General features: G+C 44.2%; 1 protein-coding gene across 1 annotated transcript in view; it reads left to right on the forward strand.

Annotated features, from left to right (window-relative positions):
• The first annotated feature begins 4,070 nt into the window (after positions 1-4,070).
• The window catches only part of CACNA1H (calcium voltage-gated channel subunit alpha1 H), a 478,577-nt gene continuing 458,195 nt past the window's right edge, over positions 4,071-24,452 (forward strand). Inside the window, exons 1-2 of the mRNA XM_073361774.1 lie at positions 4,071-4,394; positions 5,013-5,306. Of these exons, the coding sequence (XP_073217875.1) occupies positions 5,028-5,306 (279 nt within the window). The 5' untranslated portion in view covers positions 4,071-4,394; positions 5,013-5,027. The remainder of the gene's footprint in view (positions 4,395-5,012; positions 5,307-24,452) is intronic.

Consider the following 24,452-nt stretch of genomic DNA (forward strand, 5'->3'; position numbering starts at 1 on the left):
CTGTTGAGGTTACAGGGACAAACCATCCCGATGAGTCGAAAGAATAGTAAATATGGCAGGCGACCAACTTGGCTTAATGGTGAAATCCTAGCGGATCTTAAACATAAAAAAGAAGCTTACAAGAAGTGGAAGGTTGGACATATGACCAGGGAAGAGTATAAAAATATTGCTCGGGCATGTAGGAATGTTATCAGGAGGGCCAAATCGCACCTGGAGCTGCAGCTAGCCAGAGATGTCAAGAGTAACAAGAAGGGTTTCTTCAGGTATGTTGGCAACAAGAAGAAAGCCAAGGAATGTGTGGGCCCCTTACTGAATGAGGGAGGCAACCTAGTGACAGAGGATGTGGAAAAAGCTAATGTACTCAATGCTTTTTTTGCCTCTGTTTTCACTAACAAGGTCAGCTCCCAGACTGCTGCGCTGGGCATCACAAAATGCGGAAGAGATGGCCAGCCCTCTGTGGAGATAGAGGCGGTTAGGGACTATTTAGAAAAGCTGGACGTGCACAAGTCCATGGGGCCGGACGAGTTGCATCCGAGAGTGCTGAAGGAATTGGCGGCTGTGATTGAAGAGCCACTGGCCATTATCTTTGAAAACTCGTGGCGAACCGGGGAAGTCCCGGATGACTGGAAAAAGGCTAATGTAGTGCCAATCTTTAAAAAAGGGAAGAAGGAAGATCCTGGGAACTACAGGCCAGTCAGCCTCACCTCAGTCCCTGGAAAAATCATGGAGCAGGTCCTCAAAGAATCAATCCTGAAGCACTTGCATGAGAGGAAAGTGATCAGGAACAGCCAGCATGGATTCACCAAGGGAAGGTCATGCCTGACTAATCTAATCGCCTTTTATGATGAGATTACTGGTTCTGTGGATGAAGGGAAAGCAGTGGATGTATTGTTTCTTGACTTTAGCAAAGCTTTTGACACGGTCTCCCATAGTATTCTTGTCAGCAAGTTAAGGAAGTATGGGCTGGATGAATGCACTATAAGGTGGGTAGAAAGCTGGCTAAATTGTCGGGCTCAACGGGTAGTGATCAATGGCTCCATGTCTAGTTGGCAGCCGGTATCAAGTGGAGTGCCCCAGGGGTCGGTCCTGGGGCCGGTTTTATTCAATATCTTCATAAATGATCTGGAAGATGGTGTGGATTGCACTCTCAGCAAATTTGCGGATGATACTAAACTGGGAGGAGTGGTAGATACGCTGGAGGGGAGGGATAGGATACAGAAGGACCTAGACCAATTGGAAGATTGGGCCAAAAGGAATCTGATGAGGTTCAATAAGGATAAGTGCAGGGTCCTGCACTTAGGACGGAAGAACCGAATGCACAGCTACAGACTAGGGACCGAATGGCTAGGCAGCAGTTCTGCAGAAAAGGACCTAGGGGTGACAGTGGACGAGAAGCTGGATATGAGTCAGCAGTGTGCCCTTGTTGCCAAGAAGGCCAATGGCATTTTGGGATGTATAAGTAGGGGCATAGCGAGCAGATCGAGGGACGTGATCGTTCCCCTCTATTCGACATTGGTGAGGCCTCATCTGGAGTACTGTGTCCAGTTTTGGGCCCCACACTTCAAGAAGGATGTGGATAAATTGGAGAGAGTCCAGCGAAGGGCAACAAAAATGATTAGGGGACTGGAACATATGAGTTATGAGGAGAGGCTGAGGGAGCTGGGATTGTTTAGCCTGCAGAAGAGAAGAATGAGGGGGGATTTGATAGCTGCTTTCAACTACCTGAAAGGGGGTTCCAAAGAGGATGGCTCTAGACTGTTCTCAATGGTAGCAGATGACAGAACGAGGAGTAATGGTCTCAAGTTGCAGTGGGGGAGGTTTAGATTGGATATTAGGAAAAACTTTTTCACTAAGAGGGTGGTGAAACACTGGAATGCGTTACCTAGGGAGGTGGTAGAATCTCCTTCCTTAGAGGTTTTTAAGGTCAGGCTTGACAAAGCCCTGGCTGGGATGATTTAACTGGGAATTGGTCCTGCTTTGAGCAGGGGGTTGGACTAGATGACCTTCTGGGGTCCCTTCCAACCCTGATATTCTATGATTCTATTCTATGATTCTATGGATCTGTGAGTTGTTGGGAGCTGGCACTCATGCTTTCCCAGAAGATGCACTTAAAAAAAAAAAAAGTCAATGAAATGGAAAAGGGTTTTCCTGACCATCACGAATAGCTTAAGCTACTCCGCCCCTTCAGAGTGGTCTTCATTTCTCCATATTTCCCCTTTAGTAAACCTCTCTTGATTCAGGGGAGGCCGTTTTCTTGCACAAAAAGCAGCATCCAAATCAAATGCAACTCTTCCCTTCTAGGTGACAGTTTGTTTGCCCTAATCAGCTTGTAAAAATGTGGGGGACCTCCAAGTGCAATCTCTTTCTCACAGAGTTCATGTTTGTTTTTACAGACAGTGCCATTTATGTCAGAGCATTGTTTGCTCAATAATAAAGTCACCACCTGCTGTTAATCACAACCTGCAAACGCCTAATAAAACAGCCCTTGAAAAGCAGGCCTGTGTGTGTATAAAACCAACTCTTGCTCGCTCCAGTACAGTTGGCTCTTTCTGCTTTGAAGCCTTCATGACCTCCCTTTTCAATCAATCCCCAGTTGTTAACCATGAAGAATAGCACCGGGAACTGCATTTGCAAATTGAATGTGGTGGTATATAATGAACTCATCCTTTAAAAGATTCCAGGTGAGGGGAGTACATCAGGCGAAGATCTTTTTATTTACCCTGCCCCCCTCTTTACAGCTACCTATTATTCATGCAGTTTGAAGTAACTCAAAAGAATAAAACTTCCTAGGCAGAGTGTATAAGGGGCAGTGCCTCTTACAACTTCTTATCTGTTTATTCTGATCCCTGGAAGCTAAGCCCTTGGAGAAGATTAGCTACTTAGCTAGAATCCCTGCAATTTATTGAAACGCCTAGGCCTCCAACTTCAGTTGATATATTTATTTTTTTAAAAACATCTACTGAATTAATTCCCAGCTTGGTATGAGAGCTGTAAAACAAGGGGCTGTGAATTCCTTGCATCTATTCAACTGACAGGATTTAAAAATAAAATAAAATACAAGCCTCCCCCTTTATATATATATATATATATATACAAACAACCACCCGCTCTAAGCTATGAAATGAAGCAGGAACCATCTTTATGGAAACCCAGACACGCTGATTAAAAACATGACGTGACCGAATGACCTCCTTCAGGGAGAGGGGAGAAGATGCCGTGTTATGGTGCACAGATCTCAAGCCCAGCGTGCCAGGAAAGTAAAAAATCCCAACAGCCACTAGTGCTGGAAATATCTCCTAGGAATATCAGTAAGTAGCACAAGGAACAAGTACAGCCTGATCTAATGATAGCAGCATTAATATGACTATCTGCTGTGGCCTCTCCAGAATTGTGCTTGGCTTTCCATGAACGGGGCCTGATTTGTCCTCTCCCTTGCACCGGTCCCGAGTGGGAGCAACTGTTCCGAAGTCAACCGAGTTACACGGCTGCGAAACTGGCCTAAGTCGGAGGAGAGGGACGCCAGGCGGTCCGAAGTTGAGCGCTATGAAGCGCTGGGCACCCCCCGGCTGAGGACCCGGCGGGCGCACGGTGCCGGAGCGCGGGGGAGCTCGCGGCAGCCCCGGCTCGCCCCCAGCCCCAGCCGGGAGCGGGGCAGCTCCTGAAAGGCGAGCAGCCGCGATGAAGCGGCAGCCCCGAGGCATCGCCCGCTCCACGTGTCCCGGCGCCGGGGGAACAAAGGGCGGCGGCGGCGGCGGCGAGGCGGGGATGGAGAGACGCGGGGAGCGGGGCGAAGGGGGCCGCTAGCCGCACCTGGAGCCGCCCGCTCCGCGTCCCCCGGCCCGGGCAGCCGGGCGCCGCCGGGGAAGCAGAGGGCCGGGGGATCCCCGCTCCGCTGGATCCTTGTCTCTGCCCGGCCCATCCCTCCGGCTGGAAGAGACACGGTTCCCCCCGTCCACGCTGCCATCCCCGCCCCTCTGGGATCCCAGCTTCCCCCCCCACACACACACACACACCTCCCCCTTTCTCCTCCCCGCCAGCTCAATCCGAAGTTTCCTGTTCGCACGGGCGAAGCTTCGCAAAGAAGCGGCGGGGCTGGGCTGCTTTCTGCTTGGGATTATTCTTGCACGAGGATCCGCCCGGGAAGGACCCCCCGCCCCCCGCCTCGCCTGCCCCCCCCCCGCTCCCCTCCCCAGCCCCCTTTCGCCGAGGGGCCGCCGCGCCAGGGGAGAGGGAGAAGTCGCCCGCCTCTGCCCAGGACCCCCGCCTCCCCCTGCTCCGCGGCCGGATTTACAAAGGTGCCGTCTCCCCAGGGCAAAGCCCCGCTCCCGCCTGGTCTCCTGCGAGCTGGGAGTCCCGGCTATGCTGCTGGGAACCCGCCCGTCCGCCAAACGAAGGTAAGCGGCGGCCCCCGACCCACAAAGAGGCGCACCTGCGGGCCCTCTCCCCAGCCCGGCGCTGGTGGACGCCGGCCAGGCAGGGCTGGCTGCCCTGCGGTGTGTCTGTCCGGGGGGGGGGGGTCACTCCTCCGCCGCTCAGGACCCTGGCAAAGTTGGCTCCAGCAGGCTGGGGGGGAATGGGAGGCTGCCCGCTGCTCCGGGTCCATCGCTGGGATCAGCCACCCCCCCCCGACCCCCCCGGGCGGCGGGGTGGGGGTGTCTTTAGCTCCCGCAGACCCTGCTCGGGGTGAGTTCAGTTGGGGGACCCCATTTGCCCCTTTCTTCTGTTTTCATCAGCGGGGAGGCTGAAACCGTGGGCAGTCCAGGTCTCCTCTAGCCTCCCCCTCCGTCCCCTTCTAGCTTCTTTCTTCTCTCCCCCTACTCTTCTTCTTTTTTCTTTTCCTTCTTCTATCTATTTGCTCCCCCCTCCCCTTTCTCTCCCTTGGATTTACCAGTGCTTGCCCCCCCCCCCTCCCCCAGCGCTTCTCTCATCCAGGTGGAGGGTGTGCCCCACCCTGGCGCTGGGGTCTCCCTCGATGCCTGAGTGACCCTTGCCCCCTGCTCCTTGCCCCGCAGGTCCCGGCTGCTATCATGACTGATGGCGAGAGGAGAGAGCCCTTCCAGCCACTGGCGAGTGACGAAGTCCGGGTGCCCATAGCCTCCCTCCCCAGCCAGGCAGCCCAGCCGGGAGAGGACGAGGATGTGCTCAGCCCTTGCAAGTCGATCCAGGGCAGCCTGGGCTCTGGAGGCTCCTCTGCCCGGGATCCAGCCCAAGAGGACGAGGAACAGGTCCCTTACCCGGCCCTGGCACCCACTGTCTTCTTCTGCCTCAAGCAAACCACCCGGCCACGCAGCTGGTGCCTCAGACTGGTTTGTAACCCATATCCTTTCCCAGGAGAGGCTGCCCCATGCCAGCTTGGGGTGTCCCGCTGCATGGTGTTGCTGGGTGTTTCCCTCTGCCCCCCACCCCTGAGGGCCATCTGTGTCCAGCACCTGGCCGTTGAGTTTCAGGTAGTGCTGGGGGAGCGCCGCTTCGTCTGTTTTGTTTCTCTGGATGGGTCAGGTTCCATGCTTGGAGTAACTCATCTAAGTCCATACAGTCAGGGTTGATCATGGCAGACAGAGAAGCCTGGCAGGCTGCAGTCTTTAAAGCCACTTGGTTTGTGAATCCTTGAGGAAGAGACTTGGTTGGTTCTAGCAGGAGTTGGTTTGAGGATCAGGTCCTAGCCTCTTTGACCTAGAATTGAACGCAGCTGTTAAAGGTGCACCTTTCAGAGCAAACTGATGTGACACCTTGTGCTAACCGGAGTGGCCTTTGCTACCTCCCAGGGAAAGATGAGCAGCACTGGCTCGCATCAGCAGTGGGATTTTAGTGTCTCTTCTGTTATTCTGATTATTATTTATTGTACTGCCATAGAACCCAAAAGCCTCCAGCAGGATTAGCATGTGTGTCTTGGTTAATAGGTTTGGTAGTCAATTAAAGTTCTCCCAGTCCTGCTACTGTATAGGAAGCATTAAAGTATACTTCAAGCTACAAATGAATAAAGCCCTGATGAAGTTCAAGAAAAACCATCAAAGAAAACATACCTGGTCTTGTGCACTTTAAGTCTTTTCTTGGCTGCAAATAGAAAACCAGCATAATAGGGGGAAACGACTGAAAGCAAATTCATTTTAGGACCTACAAGGAAACAATAAAATCAGAATTCCTTAAACTTTACTTATTTGTCCAGGGGGGTGGAAAAGAGTAAAGTTTAAAGATATCTCCTTATTTGTGTTAAAAACTGTGGGGAATTTGAGACCAGCAGTAACCCTTTAACTGTTTATATAAGAGATCTGTGAGTGCGTGTGTTACTTCACATTGGAAAATGAAACATTAGAATTGCTTTTGAGAAGCTGAGTTCACGCCTGCGTTTTCATTCCGGGTTCTGAAAGCTCCTGTTTGATTTTTATTCTTTTTATTCTTTATTTTATTCATAGCTAGGGATGGAGAAAGTGCAAACAGTCTTTCTAACTCCCCTTTTCTTTCCCAATTGCACCCCTCCAAATCCATTCCCCCTCCCCCCCGCAAATTAAAAAAAGCAATGTGTTCTTAGTTGTGACAACTAGAAAACTGAATTTCAGGAAAATGCAAGAGACGTCTTGTATGAAAGGAGAGTTGTTAGTCTGTCTTGATGATCTTCAGAATTGAGCTTTTAGCTTTGCTGCACATGTAAACGTGTCATGTAGGTGTAGCACTGACATTCTGCAGATAATTAATGCTTACATTTCCTTGATATGTGCCAGTTGGTTGCTGTCTGTATCCTGCCATTGCTGTTATAAGCATTATTTATTAATATGGTTTTTATTGATTTAGCTTTAGTTAACCAGTGTGCAATTGAGATCACTTTTCCCCTCAGTATCAGCACCAACTTGTATGCTGTCATTAGAAGGAATTACACAATCCTTCTTAGAAAACTGCTGTAATCCATTATTACGAGAAATCCTTGGAGAGAAAACCCACAAACTTTATACCCCTGATTCTCCCCTCACTTAAAGTAGCTTTACTCCAACTAGGGTGAGAGCAGAATTAGGCCATGTAGCTATTAAAATAGAATAGAGAAGAAAAGTGAAAATAGAACAAAGTAATGGCTCTTTTCATGTTGATTCTATACCAAAAATGTAATATAACCTATGGTCAAGGGTAGCTTTTTATATCTAAGCAGTACAGTGAGTCGAGAGATTCTTCCCCATGTCCCCCGAGTTGATTATCATGTTTCAATTTTATGGGGAGAAGGGGGCAATAAGCCCCCTCTTCAGATTCAAGGAATATTTTTGCCCTTCATATTACATATCAGATTGATAATCCCCAAATCCCGAAAATAGCCTTGACAAACTAACCTGTAGCTGTAAAAAAAAGAGAAACCAACATCTACCTTATGGGAGTGAGACTTATGTAGCAGTGTTTTGTCTGGCACAGTAATTGCATCCGAGCCATTGTGTAGCATTACTGTACTTTATTCTTCAATGGAGCTTGATTTTTTTTTTTTTTTTTGCAACTTTTCTCTAATCTTTCAATTGTATTTACAGGAAACAAAATTCCCTTAGCAAATTATCTGTATGACAAAAATAGTAGACTTAGATGGACAATTGTGATGTTTGGTTACTAATGAGGAAGATCTAATCAAAACAATGTAAGCTTTATGCTATAGTGGAATTGCCAGTTGAGTTGGTGAGGGGGGGGAATTTTATTTTAACAGAACAATGTTTACAACGTATACAATGGTAACGAGCGTACCTAGTATAAATCTGGACTGGAATTTCTCTAGTTTTCACTATTTCCAATCGCTGGCAGTTTCATTCTATGTAGTGAAATTAATCTGTAAATCCTGAGTGTAACTTTCTTAAAGATAGAGGGAGGAATAACATTTATTGATTACCATGTCTCTGAAGATATTTGGCGAGGCTTTGTCAAGCACCGTAAAAGTTAGTAAAGAGATCTTCATCTTGCCCGTGAAATAATGCTCAGTCCAAATTACTGTACTGAAGTCTGAGGATTGCATGCATTTCAAATCACATTCAGTTGAAGGTCAAGCAGCTTTGGAAGGAATGCAACCAAAGCATTTTTGTGAAACTTAAAAAGCAGCCAGACGGAAAGACAGATAGATGAGGGGAGTGGATGGATAGATGGAACAAGGGCAAGCACTCGATGAGCACCTGTCTTGGAAAAACTTAGCTTGAAAGAAATGTCAGATTCACAAAGGTGGTTTCTAAACAGTTATGCAGTGTATGTGACTCTCCCTGCCTACCAAAGCATGAATCCATAAACCACAGTACTGAGCAGCTTTGCGTTAAAAGTTCCCTTTTTTATGAAAAGAAGAGAAGCATCTTTACATTCTTTTAATGGCCGAGTGAGAATAGCTCTATGGAAGTGCCATGTCACCTGGGATGCACTATCCCCTTAAGCAAAGGAGTACATTTCATAATTGTTATGCTTTTCCTTAAAGCAAATGTAGTTCTTTGTTCAATTTGACTTAGACAATGATTTATTTGTAGGAAGAAAAACTAGGGAAGTCCTTTCCCTGCTAAATTATCTGTTTGTCAATTCTAAATATTTAATGACCCAGGGAATTTATGTGCCCATCCAAGCAGGCAGTGCACCTTCCCATCCTCTGTATTTTTATGTAGTTTGCATTATCATTTGCTGAATATGTTCTGCTAAGAGTTCTTTGTCCAGGCCTGCAGCTCGGAGACCTGTGTGTGGCTCCCTGCACTACTCAGCAAAGGAATTTCACCAACGTGCAGTTCTTTTTAAATTGAAGGCATCTTATTATATTTTAATGTTCATTTCCTCTGCAAATGAACCACCTTCTTCTATTACAGAGCAGACCTTTCCTTTTTTGCAATGCAGGCTTGACTTCCTCTCAAAAGGCCCAATATAGTGCCCACCAAAGTCAGCGGGAATCCTTCCACTAATATCAAGTGAGCGCTCAGTCAAGCACCATATGAACAGTGTATTCTATGTATATATTTGGATCTGTACTGAAAACACCAAATGCTTCTGCAGATCAAGAAAATTTAATGAGTCCAAAGTGTGGGTAGGCTTCTGACTTATTGAAACCTTTATCAGTCTAGCTCAATTTAGCTGTGAAACTAGCCCAACGGCTCTAAATATTTGTGGATAGCGTGGATCTATGACCGTCAGCAGGTGTAAGTCCTAAGTATATGGGCCAAAAGCATGGCTTGTTTCTGTGGCTTAAGCAGAGGGGGTTACCACGAGGCTTACCAATAGCTAAAAAAAGCTTTTGCATGGTTTTCATGTCAGACAGGTGTGCACAGGATCAGTTACTGCAGGGGTTAAAGGTCAGGCATTCTGAACATGTCTGGCAGGAGGCATGTGCCCCCTGGAAATGTTTGTGAATTGTATAAAAATTGGGGTAATGTGTAGAGTGCAGTTAAGAGATGCCACATTTGTAGGGTTTTTTTCTTTGTTTTTTTTTTTTTTTTTTTTCCAGTGGTTGCTCTTGATTCTGCAAGGAAACAGCAGCTAGGAAGACCCTGCACAGATTCCCCTAAAAGCTTGAATGTTTATCTGTTAATACGTGCTTTGAAGCCTTACGAAATTATGGAATGCAAAAGATCTGCAAATGAACTCTTATTCCTATATAAAAGACTTAGTCAAACTGCTCTGTGCGTTAAAGTTTCACCAAAAGCGGAAAAAACATCCTGACTAGATTTATGTTTGATTAATTGTGTGTTCCTATATGGTTACTTTGTCAGGCTATTGCTTAATAGCATCCTTCTTGTCCTATAGTTTAGTAAGTTATGTTTTGAATAGAGTCCTTTTAAAAAAAAAAAAACCCTCCAGTGTTACCTTTCAAACTCTATTTCAACAATAAATTCATCATCTATGATAGCAGAAAACTAATAAACAGCCTGAAAGTAGTTTTTGTGAGTCTGAGCATTGGTTTAAATTTAATCCTTCACTATCAGGTCTAAAGAGTTTTTCCCCTCTGTCATTATTGATTTACTTAGTTTTGCTTTTTTAAAAATATAATTGGGAGCAAACTTATTTCTCTCAGTACTGGATCTCCTACACAGGTTTATTTATAGAGGTCTGTGGGTAGGACTTTGTGTATGGTCGCATGTTCTCTGGTGTCGCCTTGGGTTTGCTTTTGAGTTTGTTTTTTTTTCCTGGTTCTTACTTACAATAAATGACAGCTCGATAGAAATAATCTGAGTTTGCTTTTTAATGTAGATTTTACGACTGGTCCCATTTCAGTAAAAGATGTGCTGTGTCACCTTTTGTCAATCTGTGGGTATTTCTGCACTCTGTATCTGAGTGTGGATTTTGATTGTTTGAGCTATTGGCCGACAAACATATAATAGATGGACCAGTTTGTGTTGCTAATTTGCAGTCAACGTGGGCAAAGTAGGTGATGGACTGCAGTTTAATTTGCTGGAATGTGGAACGCTGATTTTATGGCAATTGCTGTTGTCTGTGCATCTGAACAGAATACTTGCTCTATCATTGGCTGTAGGAACATACGGTCAACGTATAATCCCCAGTAGTAATTAAATCTGTTAATTTTGACAGAAACCGGTCTTAGCTTTGTGGTTCATATGGGTCTGGTGAGATGAGAACAACTTTTGACAACTAAATAGCTACTGTCAAAGGCCCAATTCTGCATTCCTAAATCAGAGAGAACCCCCATTGACTTCATCTCACAAGTGACTAGGAGTGTGATCTAAAGCCCATTGAAGTCAAATGGACTTCAGTGGGCTTTGGGTCAGTCTGTCTGTCTGTCTAGGGCAGCTATATGGACTCATTATCTTCAAATCTGAGCACCCCACTATCTTTAATGTCTTTTCTCTGACAACACTTGGTTCAAGCCCTGAAAAAGAACACCAGTGGGAGATTTCCATATAGGCATTACAGGATCTGGGCCAAAGACTGCAGTGCTATTCTGTCTGTTACTTCAGTGCATCCCCTAGCATCTAATTCCTAATGCTACTAATGCAGGAGGGATGCAGATCAAATTGCTTCAGGCACTTTTTGGCTAGATGCTTTGTTGGGTCTATTTTGCAAAAAGAAAAAGTGACAGAATTAAGAACGTAATCAGTTTTGGATGGGGGGAACAGTATGTTTCATTCAACAAGGTTCATTTCTTTCACTCATGAAAGACTCAAGGCTTGGCCTCCCCCATCCTCACAACAGCAGCCGATTGTTTGGGTTTGTTTAAGAAGTTTGCTGCTAGGCCAAGTTCACGAGTGGTTTCTGACAGGTGCCTTGAATTTGTGTTTCTTGAGTTCCTTGTCCCACTGTTACCATGAACAGTGGTTACTTTGGACTCTATGATATACAATCATGTACACATGTTCTAACTACGACATTGTTTAGCCTGCATGTCACCTTTTAGTTGAGGCACGAAGAGAAAGAATTGTCAATTTTCAGGAATTTAATCCCAAACTTCAGTGGAGCGTACATGTGTGTTTGCTTTTTAGCGAATGTCCTATCAGCCTTGATGGGCGGTATCATTAAATCTTTACTCCACTTTTAGTCTGTGCTTGCCAAGTCTCAACTCCTGCTGACTCAATGGGTGTTCTGCCTGAATAACACCTGAATCAGAATTTGCCTAATAAATATTTTATTTAAATGACATGTACATATTTATGAGGTGGACTAGAAGAAACTATCATATAACAAATGTATTGACAGGCCTAATCCTGAGAGCCAGTGAGCATCCACAGCTCCTGTTGAATTCAACAAGAGGTGCAGGTACCACACCCTTAGTGAAATCTTCCACTGGATTACAAGCAATTACAAAACACCAATGGGACAAAAATAAATCCCATGTAAATTACAACTCTTCGAAAAAAATGTCGGCCACATGAATCTCTGTTTTTTAAATTCATTTAATTTCAGTGGTTTTATATCAAGAAAGGATGGACTCTATATAATTAATCAACAAAGTACTTTTTTTAATATCAAAGAGAAGTGCATTTTAATATGCCTAAATGTAAATGTATACACCTGGGAACAAACAATATAGGTCATACTTACAGGATTGGGGACTCTAGGGTGACCAGACAGCAAGTGTGAAAAATCTGGATGGGGCTGGGGGGTAATAGCCCCAAATATGGGGACTGTCCATCTAAAATCGGGATATCTGGTCACCCTAGGGCAGTGGTTTTCAAACTGCAGGTCTTGACTCAGTACTGGGTTGTGGAATGTGAGGCACTGGGTCGCGGCAGCTCTGGTCAGCACCGCCGACCGGGCCATTAAAAGTCCCGTCGGTGGTGCTGCCCAGCTAAGGCAGGCTAGTCCCTACCTGTTCTGACACCGTGCTGTGCCCCGGAAGTGGCCAGCAGCAGGTCCAGCTCCTAGGCGGGAGGGCCATGGGGCTCTGTGCACTGCCCCTGCCCTGGGCACCGGCTTCGCACTCCCAGTGGCTGGGAACTGGCCAATGGGAGCTGGGGGCGGGGTGTCTGTGGGCAAGAGCCGCGTGGAGCCGCTTGCGTGCCTCCATCTAGGAGCCGGACCTGCTGCTGGCTGCTTCCAGGGCACAGCGCAATCCACAGTGCCAGGAAGCCTGACTTAGCACGCCCACTATGCCACTGACCGTGAGCCATCCAAGGTAAGCCCATGCCCCAACCCCGCCCCCTCATCCCTGGCCCCACCCCAGAGTCTGCACCCCCAGCCCAGAGCCCTGATTCCCTCCTGCACCCCAACCCCCTGCCCCAGTCCAGAACCCCCTCCCTCACCCTGAACCCCTCATTCCTGGCCCTGCACCCCAATCCTCTGCCCCAGCCCTGAGCCCCTCATCCCCAGCTCTGTTGGGTCGCAGGCATCAACAATTTTCTTCAACTAGGTCTCCAGAAAAAAAGTTTGAAAACCACTGCCCTAGGGAACTGTATCCTGGAAGCAGCGACTCTGAAAAAGATGTGGGGATTGTGGTGCACAGCACACGCTCCCAGTGTGATGCTGTGGCCAAAATAGCTAATGCGACCATGGGAAGCATAAACAGGAGCAGCTCGAATAGGTGTACCTCTGTATTTTGGTGCCTGTCTGACCACTGCTGAATCATTGTTCAGCCACCTCTCAGAGCCATTGTTTTAGGCTTTTTGCAGACTCACACAGGCATCAGTTTAAATTCAGCTCCTATTCTGAGGTGTTATTTGCACCCATAAGGGCTAGGAACTTTTTTTTTTTTTTAAATGAAAGCTGAGATTCTGGATCATAGCTTTGTAGCAAAGAGTGAAGTTCTGCGGTAAATTTTGCGATCGTAGAATATGCTGGACCATATGTATGTCGTGAACCCAGATATCAGTGTTTGTGCTAGCCCATAAGAATAAGAAAGTGAAATTTATTATTAGAAAAGGTGAAACTGACGAGACAGTTTTCATGATCTAAGCTGAGTGAAGCGCACAAAGTAAACCAAGGGCCTAAATAATGAAAATGAAATGAGAGCTTTAACATTATTTTGGTGTTAAACACAAAAGTTGTTGTTAATAACACAAATAAAGTTTTTATTTCAAATATATGGGCCCAAATTCATTCCTGGTAGAACCTCATTTGTTTACACCAACAATGAAGATGATCATGAATTTTATGACCTTGACAGTCGTCTCTTCTCTGTCCCTAGTGGATGTTTAATTTCATTACAAAGCCACCGCGCAGTTCACCACAGTTATTCATCTTTGGTCAGTAAAGGCCTAAACCCAAATTGCAAGAGGTGCTGCTGATTAGTATTCATTGGGAAATGCAAGTAAGAAACTTCTACAAATTTCCCCAGCATGCCTTAATCTAGTTACCAGTGTTATTTCCATAAAGACCAATTCACGCAATGGTTAAAACGCATGGCACAATATTCACAATTTATATGATCTCATCAGAGAAATTAAATTTAATCTTTTACATGTATTTTTCATTATTGTCCTAGCTTTTGAAATGGCTCTCTACTGAATTACCTAGCCAAAGACGTTTTAAAGAGAATTGACTGTTACTCCAGTATCTTTTTCAAGGTTACTCCTAATCTCCTCGCTGTAATTGTTCCATACTTGTGTTTTGTTTTGTTTTTTCAGTGCATCTGTAATATTTCACATCACTAAACCACAGAAAATTTAACTGCCTTCTTGTCAGCCCATGTAGAAAACTAATCCTAAAGGATCTTGTTAAAGTTTGCAATAGCCTTTGGTTTTTCTGCCTCTCTGACTTGGTAGGAACCAATAAATGCAATCAAGTTTGTTTACAACTGGCTGACATGGGTATGTTTGCTTTTTCCATTGTGTTCATGGGGCCGATTCTGAGATGGTATAAATCGGCATAGCATAGTCAATGGGACTGCACAGATTTATACCACCTGTGGATCTGTACCCCTACATCTACTTTGTGTGTGTATATTACGTATAGTAGTTATACCTTAAGAAGTTAGTCTAAATATTGTTTTTACAAATGGATTTTATGCAGTACCATCCCAGATTGGGTATAGATCTTTTGCCGAGCATCATACGTTAATTTAATTTAATTCTTTTTTCTTAGATTTTTTTTTTTAACAGGGTTGGGGAGCATCACGGAGAATTTTTTTTAAAATGAAGATTAGTTTTAAAGTTATTCTCATTGAACTTAGCCAAGGAATCATTAAGTCATCTATCCACATGGAGATTGCTATAGGTCTTATTGCACTATTTTACTCTGTAGTTCACTATTTAAAGGCTAAAGTCCAAAAGCTATGCTCATAAAGGTCAGTTAGCAATATTCTGATAGACCTCATTGGAAGCAGGACCATAAATTCAGCTGCCATGTGCTATCTAAACTGTAAGCCTGATTCACTGCTCATGTTGGAGTTACTCCACAGTGGTAACTGGAGTTATATTGGTTTATGATCTGCAGTGAGTTAGTTCTGAATCAGTCCTCTTGGTTTTTAAACTACTCCGAAAGCCAAGGATGATCGGCTACTCTCCATCTCCCGTGCCCAAACTTGCTGGCTTTCTACTGGATTGTAACTGTGACTCTTGCATCTCCATTCACTTATGCTGGTGCAAATCAGGAGTAGCCCCATTGAAATCAATGGGAGCTGTGGATGCTCAGTTTTTTTTTCACCGCTAAAGAGAAGCTGTGACACATTCCAAGGCTGAATTCAAACCAGGAGTGCCTCCAAACCATGCAGCGAAAACCTTTGCCACTAGCATTAAAACTCATGTAAAAAATATGTTAGCTCTGTTTACACAGATGTTCTAAAAGAACATTGGTCCAGATTTTGCCATTAATTCTTAAGGTAGCATCTGGCATTACATCTAATCCTGTAATCCAGCTGTAGCAGCAGCTTTGTGTTTTTAAGTAAGATCATATTTGCCTTTACTTTTAAGTGAATATTTAGCTCCATGAGATGGAAGGGAAGTTATCTTCCTCCCCTAATAGTTAATTTTGTGATAACTTGGAACAACTTAAAATCATCAGGGTACATACTGTATTTCTGAACCGGCAATTAGAAGTCATCAGCCTGCATAGAGACAAATTTAAAGTGAATTATTTGCTGATTAGCTCAGTACAGACTTCCACAACTATTCAGAGCCTCCTGTTGCATGAAATTTTATACTGGTCACTCTGGAACTGATCTTCCTTCGGTAGAGTTTTGACAAGATGCAGCTGTACGAGACCATTTCTCTTTCTCCTTCTTAATACAATCTGTTTTGAGCACTATACCAATCTGACTGGTTTGACAATGGTCTAAATGCTCAGATTCAAGATCTAATTTTGCCAATTTCAATTGACAGATGGAAACTGTGTGCTTTCACAAAGCTAGTAGTGTCTAGTAATTTCACTCAGAAGTAGTGCTGATGAAAGCAGTCCAAAAAAGATGTATTTGGATTTTTTTTTTAAAGAAGGTGAATACAAGTTGCATGTGCACGTCTCGCCTACTCTTTCCATCGTTGCCGTCCAAACGAGGAGAATGTTTGCTTGAATATCTCACATTCTGGCAAATTTTGCTGCCGGAAAAGTAAACCACAAGATTTCTGGTTCATGGTTGTTGACAGATGTTGCAAAGTTCCAGAAGGATGAAGATTTGGAGTAGCAATGATGTTTGATGAATGTTACAAATAGATAAGAGTAGGATAATTCTTCCACCCTCCCACCCCCTTGCCCCTGAGAAGCTACTGTGCTGAACCTTTTGATTCATCCACTTGATTCATCCACGCTTGTCTTCATCCACACATTTGCTACAGTTGTTCAAATGGGCATAGATTAAACTCCAGGAGCTTCTAATGGATACACAAGTTTTTGCATTTGAATCCGTTCCTTTCTTGGATGTAGTGTGTAAATATGTTTCGGGACCACCGACCAGGCCCACAGGTTACCTTACAAACCTAGCAAAGCAGACCCACACCTTTTGCAGTAGCAGACAAAACCACTACTAACTCTGAGTTCAGATCCAAGGAACAGGTTTATTTCAGCACAGGCACAGAATGCCACACTACAGTGACCAAATGGGATATGCCAGACCAATGGTTTGGCTACATTGACATGGAATAAAATTTCAATCCACTCTTTTTATACCCAAGATGACACCATACTTTTTATCAACACCCCCTCCTCTGATTCGTTACATAATAAATGTCTGTGTCTGAATATAAACTTCCACGTTACAGACCAGATTATGTAATATGCTTACCTATTTCTTAGCAATAATAAAACTATTGGCAGGGACTTCTGGGACTTCTCTTGTTTATTCGGATTATATTTGGTGGGGTTTCCATAACCTCGTTGTAACTTGTAACTTGTCCTGTACCCAAATCAGGGACATTTGAAGAATTGAATAACAGGATACTTGGCTTTGTTTGCACACCTTCCCAATGGCTTTGTTTGCACACCTTCCCAATGGGCTTTTTTCAAAGGCCACACTGAAAACTAGGCCAGCCGTTGTATTGGTTATGTACGTGCTTGTCTATTACTCGCTGATATGTTTATATCTATATAATCTATTAAGTGCAGGATTAAATATGCTTAAACCCTTCCATTTTACATGAGATAAGTTCACCTAGTCACTGTCTCACCTAATTATACCCTGCTGGTCAGATTTCATCAGGATGGCATTGGGGAAGGAAACCATAAATTGACACCTTTTTCATTGAAGATGACAGATGAGGAAAAGGCTGGAAAAGTAGCTGTGAAACGAACTAAACCCAGCGGTTTGAATATCGTGTCCTTCCCCAGGAGGAAGAAAGAGGAACATGCCTTGGGACTTGGGTTTCAAGCACAGCTGATGAAAAGCAAACAGTAAAACACAGTACTAAGTGCAATCCGATAGACACACAGCCACCCTGCTCCTAGGGCCATAGGGGTTTTTACCGCAGGGAGGCCCACTCCCCAAGCAGCCTGGTATGTAAGAGGATTGCACAGCCTTTACTGTGATTCATTCTGTGGGCTGGTGTTGAGGGGGAGCGGCTGTGGTCCTAGCACAGTGAAGGAGGAGCCCTTGTGTTCCTCAAGTCCTGACATGCTCCTTGGATGTTCCCTCCCCTTCACCTCTGCACACCCATATCACATTCTGACACTTTCTCTATTTTAGGGTTCTATACAGCCATACGTCACTGTAGTATCGGAGCACCTGCCATGTACAATTGATAGCAACAGCAAAGTCCCTCCTGCATTTCATGCAGTCTCTAGACCACCCTCCTTCCTTAGAGCACTGGACAACCTTGAACTCCAGGCAGGGGAGTAAACCCTCCTGTAAACCCTTACTTGTGAGGAATCCTTCCTCCCTGAGTCATCTCAGTGATGTCAGCAAGATCAATGGGACAATTCAGTGAGGAAGGGCTACTCTCCCCACGGGTAAGGGTTGGCAGGTGGAGGCTGTAAACTAAAGAAGCAGCAACAGGTTTTGTTTTGCATCTGCCCTGATATTTCTGGAAACAGTCCCATCTAGAAGGCTGGGTTGTTTGCACCTCACACTTGGTTTATAAAAAGAAAAGGAGTACTTGTGGCACCTTAGAGACTAACCAATTTATTTGAGCATGAGCTTTCGTGAGCTACAGCTCACTTCATCAGATGTTTACCGTGGAAACTGCAGCAGACTTCTAAGCACTTTTCACGCAGGAGGTTATCAACCAGTTTTATTTCTTAATTCACTTTTTAATTAAGGCTGCTAGTCCTAGGGTGAAATCCTGGCCCTATTGAAGTCAGAGAATTTTGTCATTGACTCCCGTGGAGCCAGGATTTCACCCCTGAAGTATAGGTTCTTATACAGAAGTAATGAGCAGTTTTGATTTATTAAAATCAGGACCCTATTCTTCCTTTGGCTGCACATGCCTAGGTCCTGTTTACTTTCATACGACCCGTGCCTACGGCTCCACAATCAGGATTTAGCCCTAAATACATTGTGTATCACCAACCTCTTATAAGTGTGTTTGTCTGGAGTCTCTAACTGTATATTGCACACTGTAATTTTGTTTTTTAAGATAGATCAACTGTGCTGTCAGTGGGGACTCGGAAGATTGGAGCGTATCTGTTCATTAGGATCATTTAATTTCATAGCCTGGAGGCATCAGTGACACTGAGCAACGGCTGGAAAAATTATCCCCCTTCTTCTGCTCCTGAGCCTCTTATTTTTAGGAAGATAACAATTTTGTTCTTGTTCAACAGCCTCAGACTTATAGACCTATGCAGGGGGCTGGGGAAGGCTAGCAATGAGGAGAAGCACACCACGGACTAGTACCTTTAGTTTTATGTGTGTTTGCCTATTCAGAATTTCCCATCCATTCCCCAGAGGACCGGTTAAATGCCGAGGTCTGTAAAAAAAGTGCTGGAAATTCCTGCATCTCACTTTTCAATAAAGGATTCAATTTCGGCTCTCTCAAAACCAGTAACGGAAGAAATGAAGCCAAAAGGGCCTTTTGTTTGAAATATACTTATGTCATTTTTTTCCTCTTTATCCATGATGTTGAACATTGTTTCTGCAATTTCAAGCATATGCCTTTCCTGTAAACACATCTATTAGAGAAGCTACAGCTCGCATCGTTATGCTGGAGCTAAGGGTCTCTCAGCCATTCCATTATAAACCTCTATTTCCTACTGGTTTTTAAGGCTGCAGTAAAAACTCGCTCCATGCTGAATCATATTTCTTTTATGTGAATATAGAGTTTGTGAAAGGTGCCAGATTAACGGCCCTGGAGAGTTAAAGCTCTTATGAAGGCGCAAAAGACGTGCAATGCCAGTTTCACTACACTGCCCTCCCAGTGTTTCCTCAGATCTACTCTTCAGTCACTATGGACCATTCAGTCCTTTGTGTCTGTGCTGAGGCCTCCAACATCGTGCCCTATTGTGTTAATAGCATTTTTGTGGCGTGGTCCCTATCTGCCCTGTAGGAACTGGACTGAGAAACCAATTCATTTCATGGAAGCTGTTAAGTAGTTTTCTGATGGTAATAGCTTTTGGTCACCACTGACCAGGACCGTGTTTGAACTGGTCACTTGGAAATCAGAGTGAAATCCTGGCCCCTGTAAAGTCCAATGGAAATTTTGTCGTTGCCTATAATGAAGCTAGAATTTCACCCTCTAATTCTGAGTCTGATTCTCCTCTTGTTTACACTGGTTTAATTCCATGGACTTCAGTAGAGTCACTCCTGACTTACACTGGTGTAAATGAGATAAGAATCAAGCCCTGCATATCACCATTCCCAACCCCGTGGCATGCAGTTCCTACATCAAGCTTCAACTTTGACATACAAGGTTACAGGCTGGGATCCCTTTTATTATATTTTGCAGAACTGGTGGAAGTGGGATGCATTGTGATGGGAGAAAATCAGATTCTGCACTAAGTTCAGTAAAATCAAAATATAGTGGTTTCCTACGTTTCTTTTTTTGCATCATTATTGTTCAGTAATTTTGTTTCTCATTGACTGAAATTTCCCAGACGCTGCTGAATCACGACTATATGACTCTGTCTGGGATTTTATTTTAGCTGAACGGTGCACTTGCTGCTGGAGTATTTGCTTCCCCACCCCCCAAATGCATATTGTAAGGGGATTTACTACAGAGATTGGGTTTTCGTGTATTGACAATCAGTTATGGAACTAATTAGCCTTTCATATGATTATTATTTATTTAGTTGTAATAGTTCCTCAGGCCCTATCCTAGATCAGAGCTCCATTGTGCCAGGCACTGTACAGGTACATAGTAAGACAATCCCAGCGCCAAAGAGTTTACAATCTGAACAGAGAAGACAGATAAAAAAGGGAAAGAAAGGTACAGAGAGATGAAGAAACTTGATCATGCACACGGGATTAGAACCACGGTTGCCTGACGTCTAGCCTAGTGCACTATTCACTGGACCTAGGGTGACCAGATGTCCCAATTTTATAGGGACAGTCCCAATTTTTGGGTCCTTTTCTTATATAGGCTCCTATTAACCCCCACCCCCATCCCGATTTTTCACACTTGCTGTCTGGTCACCCTAACTGGGCCACAGTGCTGCTTCGATTTTTCTAGCTGTCTCCAATTCTCTGTGCTTGCTGTATGCTATTTTAAAACATTTTGTATCGATATGAGCAAAGAGAAATGTGGTCTTCCAAATAGGCACCAGTTATTACTATTATTTATTGGCAGTTGTATCCACTGTGTTCCAGGCACTTTCCAAACGCTCAAGAAGGGCAGTCTCTACCTGGGAAGCTTACAGTCTGAAGCTGGACAAGCAGACAGAGGTTATGGACAAGGGAACAGAAACAACAATAGGCAAACTGTATATATAAATAGTATATAAACTATAGCTATTATATATTGTGTATAGCTTACACATGTGCCATCTTGACTCGCTGCCGACTTATCTTAGCATTGCTTTTCTGGGAACAGTTGTATGCCCACCTATTACAGTTACATAATACTTCTGCCATCTGAAGACCAGATGCTTCTGCACGTCCTCATTAGAACAGTCCCACCGCAAGCCAAAGGGACTACTCAGTTGAGTAAGGGGTGTGGGATCCGACCTCCCCGAAGACAGGAAGGCAAAATGATGCAGATGCAGGTGCCTGTTTCTTATCACTTTGTTCTGATAGCTGCCAGTTTAGTTCTCAATAGGGGTGTCACCAAGATACATTTAAAGATGTCTGTATATGTTTCTGGTTATGCAGAATGGGTCAGAATCATCCTTGGTCCAACAATGTCGGTGGAGTTATACCAGGGACCAATTTAGCCCAATGTTTGACTCACAAATATATCAAAGGGATGGGGAAATCACACTCGGAACCACTGGCTGACAATCTTTGATCGTACTCAGGTAGGAAAGAAATTTACACAGGAGGACAGACTGCCCAGAAATAATTTCATCAAGCCAGCCCTGCAGTCTAGTGTCCGTGCAAATGTCAGATCAGACTGTGGATCACATGCTCACTGAACCTCGGAGCTAACAGGAGCTGGGCGTGTGCTATAGACAGAGCTCCTGTTGGGTAAGGCTGGATAGTATTTTGTTACTATCTAGAGGTCACTGCTGTTCATCTGATGGCAACTTGCACAGCCTTCCTCGCCAGAGGGAGGGGTGCCATAACGAGATGGGAAGGGTTAAAAGTGGGAAACGGGAGCCCTCAGAAAACCCCTCTGGAATCTCATCTTGTGTAAGAGAGCAAATAGTAAACATTAAGTCATCCTGTTGAAGCCTGAGGTATTGCAGCAGACCTGGCATCTTAAGAACACATATCACCATGGGGTGACTTAAGGACCAAGCTCAAGTCAGCCTTAACCCTGCATTTCCTGGCTCCGGCTGATATAAGCCAGACCCATCATGTTGTTTGAACACTGCCTTTGTGGTGCGGGTGATGAATTGAAACATAGGCTTCCTCACCCTTCATCGCCGCTTCCTGCGCTCCTTCCACCCGTTACATTTCGTTCCGTCAGTTTATTGTAAATAAAATGTAGATGCTGTGGTGAACCATGCATGCCACGTGTCTTTCCCTTTGCCATAGCCAAGCACGAATCAGCTTCGAGGCAACTGAGGCATTTTAATGTGAGTTTTAAAACTCGTATCTCTACAAAATGTGACTTGTGTTTACGGGAGTGGGCATTTAACAGTCTCTTATCAAAACATGGACAGTGATTGCTCTGTGCAGGTGCATTCCAGCTAACAATATATATTGTATTGTCCTACAATGTCTGTAGACCTACTTAAGTCCCGTTGTTCTGTTGACGTAGCCTTGTTTTTATGTGTCTACCAAGCTGCACTTTCTTCACTTTCCTCCAACCAGCTCTGCAGCTCTTCGCAACTTCTTATCACTTTAATTCCTCCTTTCACTGGCATACGTTCTTGGCAGGCAGAGCAATTTCATGATACCGAAAAGTACATCATGCCAAATAGATAAGATGTCGGCGAAACAAAGTGACTGGGTTTGTTAGTTTTATGTTTGGGAGCAGCCAGTAGCAAATGGGATGGTTGAAACTCTAAAGATACTGGCCAAATTCATTCCCGGTGTGCCTTACTGATTGGAATTACTCCAGAAATTATTAGGTATTATGTTGCGGTAGTAACTGGAGGCTGCAATCAGGGATTCAGGCCTAGGCACAAATACAATGACCAAAAGAGCTTACAATGTAAGTAAAGTGTGTATTTGGTTCATGGAGTGTGTCCTGAATCTGATCCAATCATGTGCTGGATCCTGTCCAGGTTTCATGCAATTTTTAGATGCCTCTTGGAGAACAACGCCTTATGAGACGGACTGACTGGTAAGGTTAGCCATTGCCTCTCGCGGCAAAGGGATCAGACCTGTTCCTTATGTGCTTTTGTGTCCTAGTGCCCAGTCTTGCAACCCTGATTAAGGTGAGCTGTCTCATTAGCTTTAATAGGATTACTAGAAAAAATAAGAATTGACAGGTCATGAATTAACTCTTCATCCTGAAGCATTGCTTTATTTGGTGCATCTTAGCCCGCAGTTGCTTGGAGGGTTGGACAACCTTCCAAAAGTTCTTGCTGCTTCTTCAAAACTTTTCCAAACTTCCCCAAGCTTTTTTGGCCTATAAATTGGAGTGGAAGGCCAAGGCACAAAATGAGCTCAAACAAAGTAGAGACAATAAAGGCTAACAAGAAAACATTCTACAAATACATTATAATAATTAGATAATTAGTCCTGCCACAAGTGCAAGGGACTGGACTAGATGACCTTTTGATGTCCCTTCCAGTTCTATGATTCTAACAAGAACTTCTAATGAAAGCTCCAGTATTCTCCAGTACATCACATTTAAAGGGAATTAGGCATTCAACCCCCCTCCTAGGCAACTTTGCAAATCTCAGCCCTTAGCCGGGTCTGAAATTAATCACAATTATTCAAGCCTCAAAGAAGGTTCTTCATTTAGCCGGTTATTTGGGATGGCACTTTAAGCGCTCATTTTTATGTCATATTCCTTGTTTGGTTCTAGCATGACTGAGTGACTTGTTTATTTAAAAACATTGTTTAGAGAGTATTGTGGCTTGCTGAGGAGCAATATAGCTCTATGGTTAAATCGCTATCAACTAAATTAATACTCTGGTGGTTTTGACACTGGGCAGAATCCAGTTTGCCTTACTCTTGAGAGTAGCCCTATTGACACCAATGGGAATGACTCATGTGAATTAGGGGATCAGAGTTTGGCCAATTTGCATTCATCACGGTCAGGATTTGGCACTAGTCGCACATACCTTTTAAATGACTCTCAGGATCTGGGCCCCAAACGTCCAGGCCTTTTTGGGTCTGCTCAACCCCTACTCTTAGCATTTGGCGCTCTTTCATAAAGCCATGAAGAGACAATTCCAGCCTGTGATTATTTTTTGGCAGGCAGACCTATGAAATTATTCAGAAGGATACTTCCCCTGATTTATGACAATACCCCAAGCAACACCATGTAAATGGCTTTTAAATGGAATGTTTCAGCTGCTTTATAAGAATTCCTCATGCGAGGAAAATAAACACTTTGTCATTTTCCAGACTCTATTTGATTATCAGATTTGTTGCTATAAACATTAAGCTACGCTACCTTAAAGCGAAGCCACCTGAGATGTATGACTTAGAGAACTGTACCATTAAATAAAAATGAGCCCAACATGGGAAATCCGTGCATGATTGATCCTACCCATTCTCCCTTTGAGTAGATTCTTGATGGCCCACAATGAATACCTGAAACTTTTGATTAATGTGGAGCTAGTTTTTCACATCTCATTCATAGCACAGCGGGGATGTGAAATGAAACACATGCAGTTTAGGCATCCTAGGTGCTTTTTATTAAAATGTGATGATGTTTCTATCTCAACAGCGCTTAGCAATGTCATTCTCTTCCCTTCCGCATTCATGGACTTACGAGTGAATTGTATTGGGGATGGAATTCATTCCTTAGCATGTCTATCTGTTACACCCGTGATACTCCAAATATATGGCTAGCAGCTAATCTATACGGGCTACTGATCTCCTCTGGTGCTTTCAGCAGTCAGCATGGAGTAAAACAACAATGAAATCAATAAACAGCGAGTGAAAATCTGAACCCTGTCGCTTGCATTCGTGGGGAAACAACGGGAAAGTGAAGGCCTGG

This window comes from Lepidochelys kempii, chromosome 10, assembly GCF_965140265.1.
Source record: "Lepidochelys kempii isolate rLepKem1 chromosome 10, rLepKem1.hap2, whole genome shotgun sequence".
NCBI lineage: Eukaryota > Metazoa > Chordata > Testudines > Cheloniidae > Lepidochelys > Lepidochelys kempii.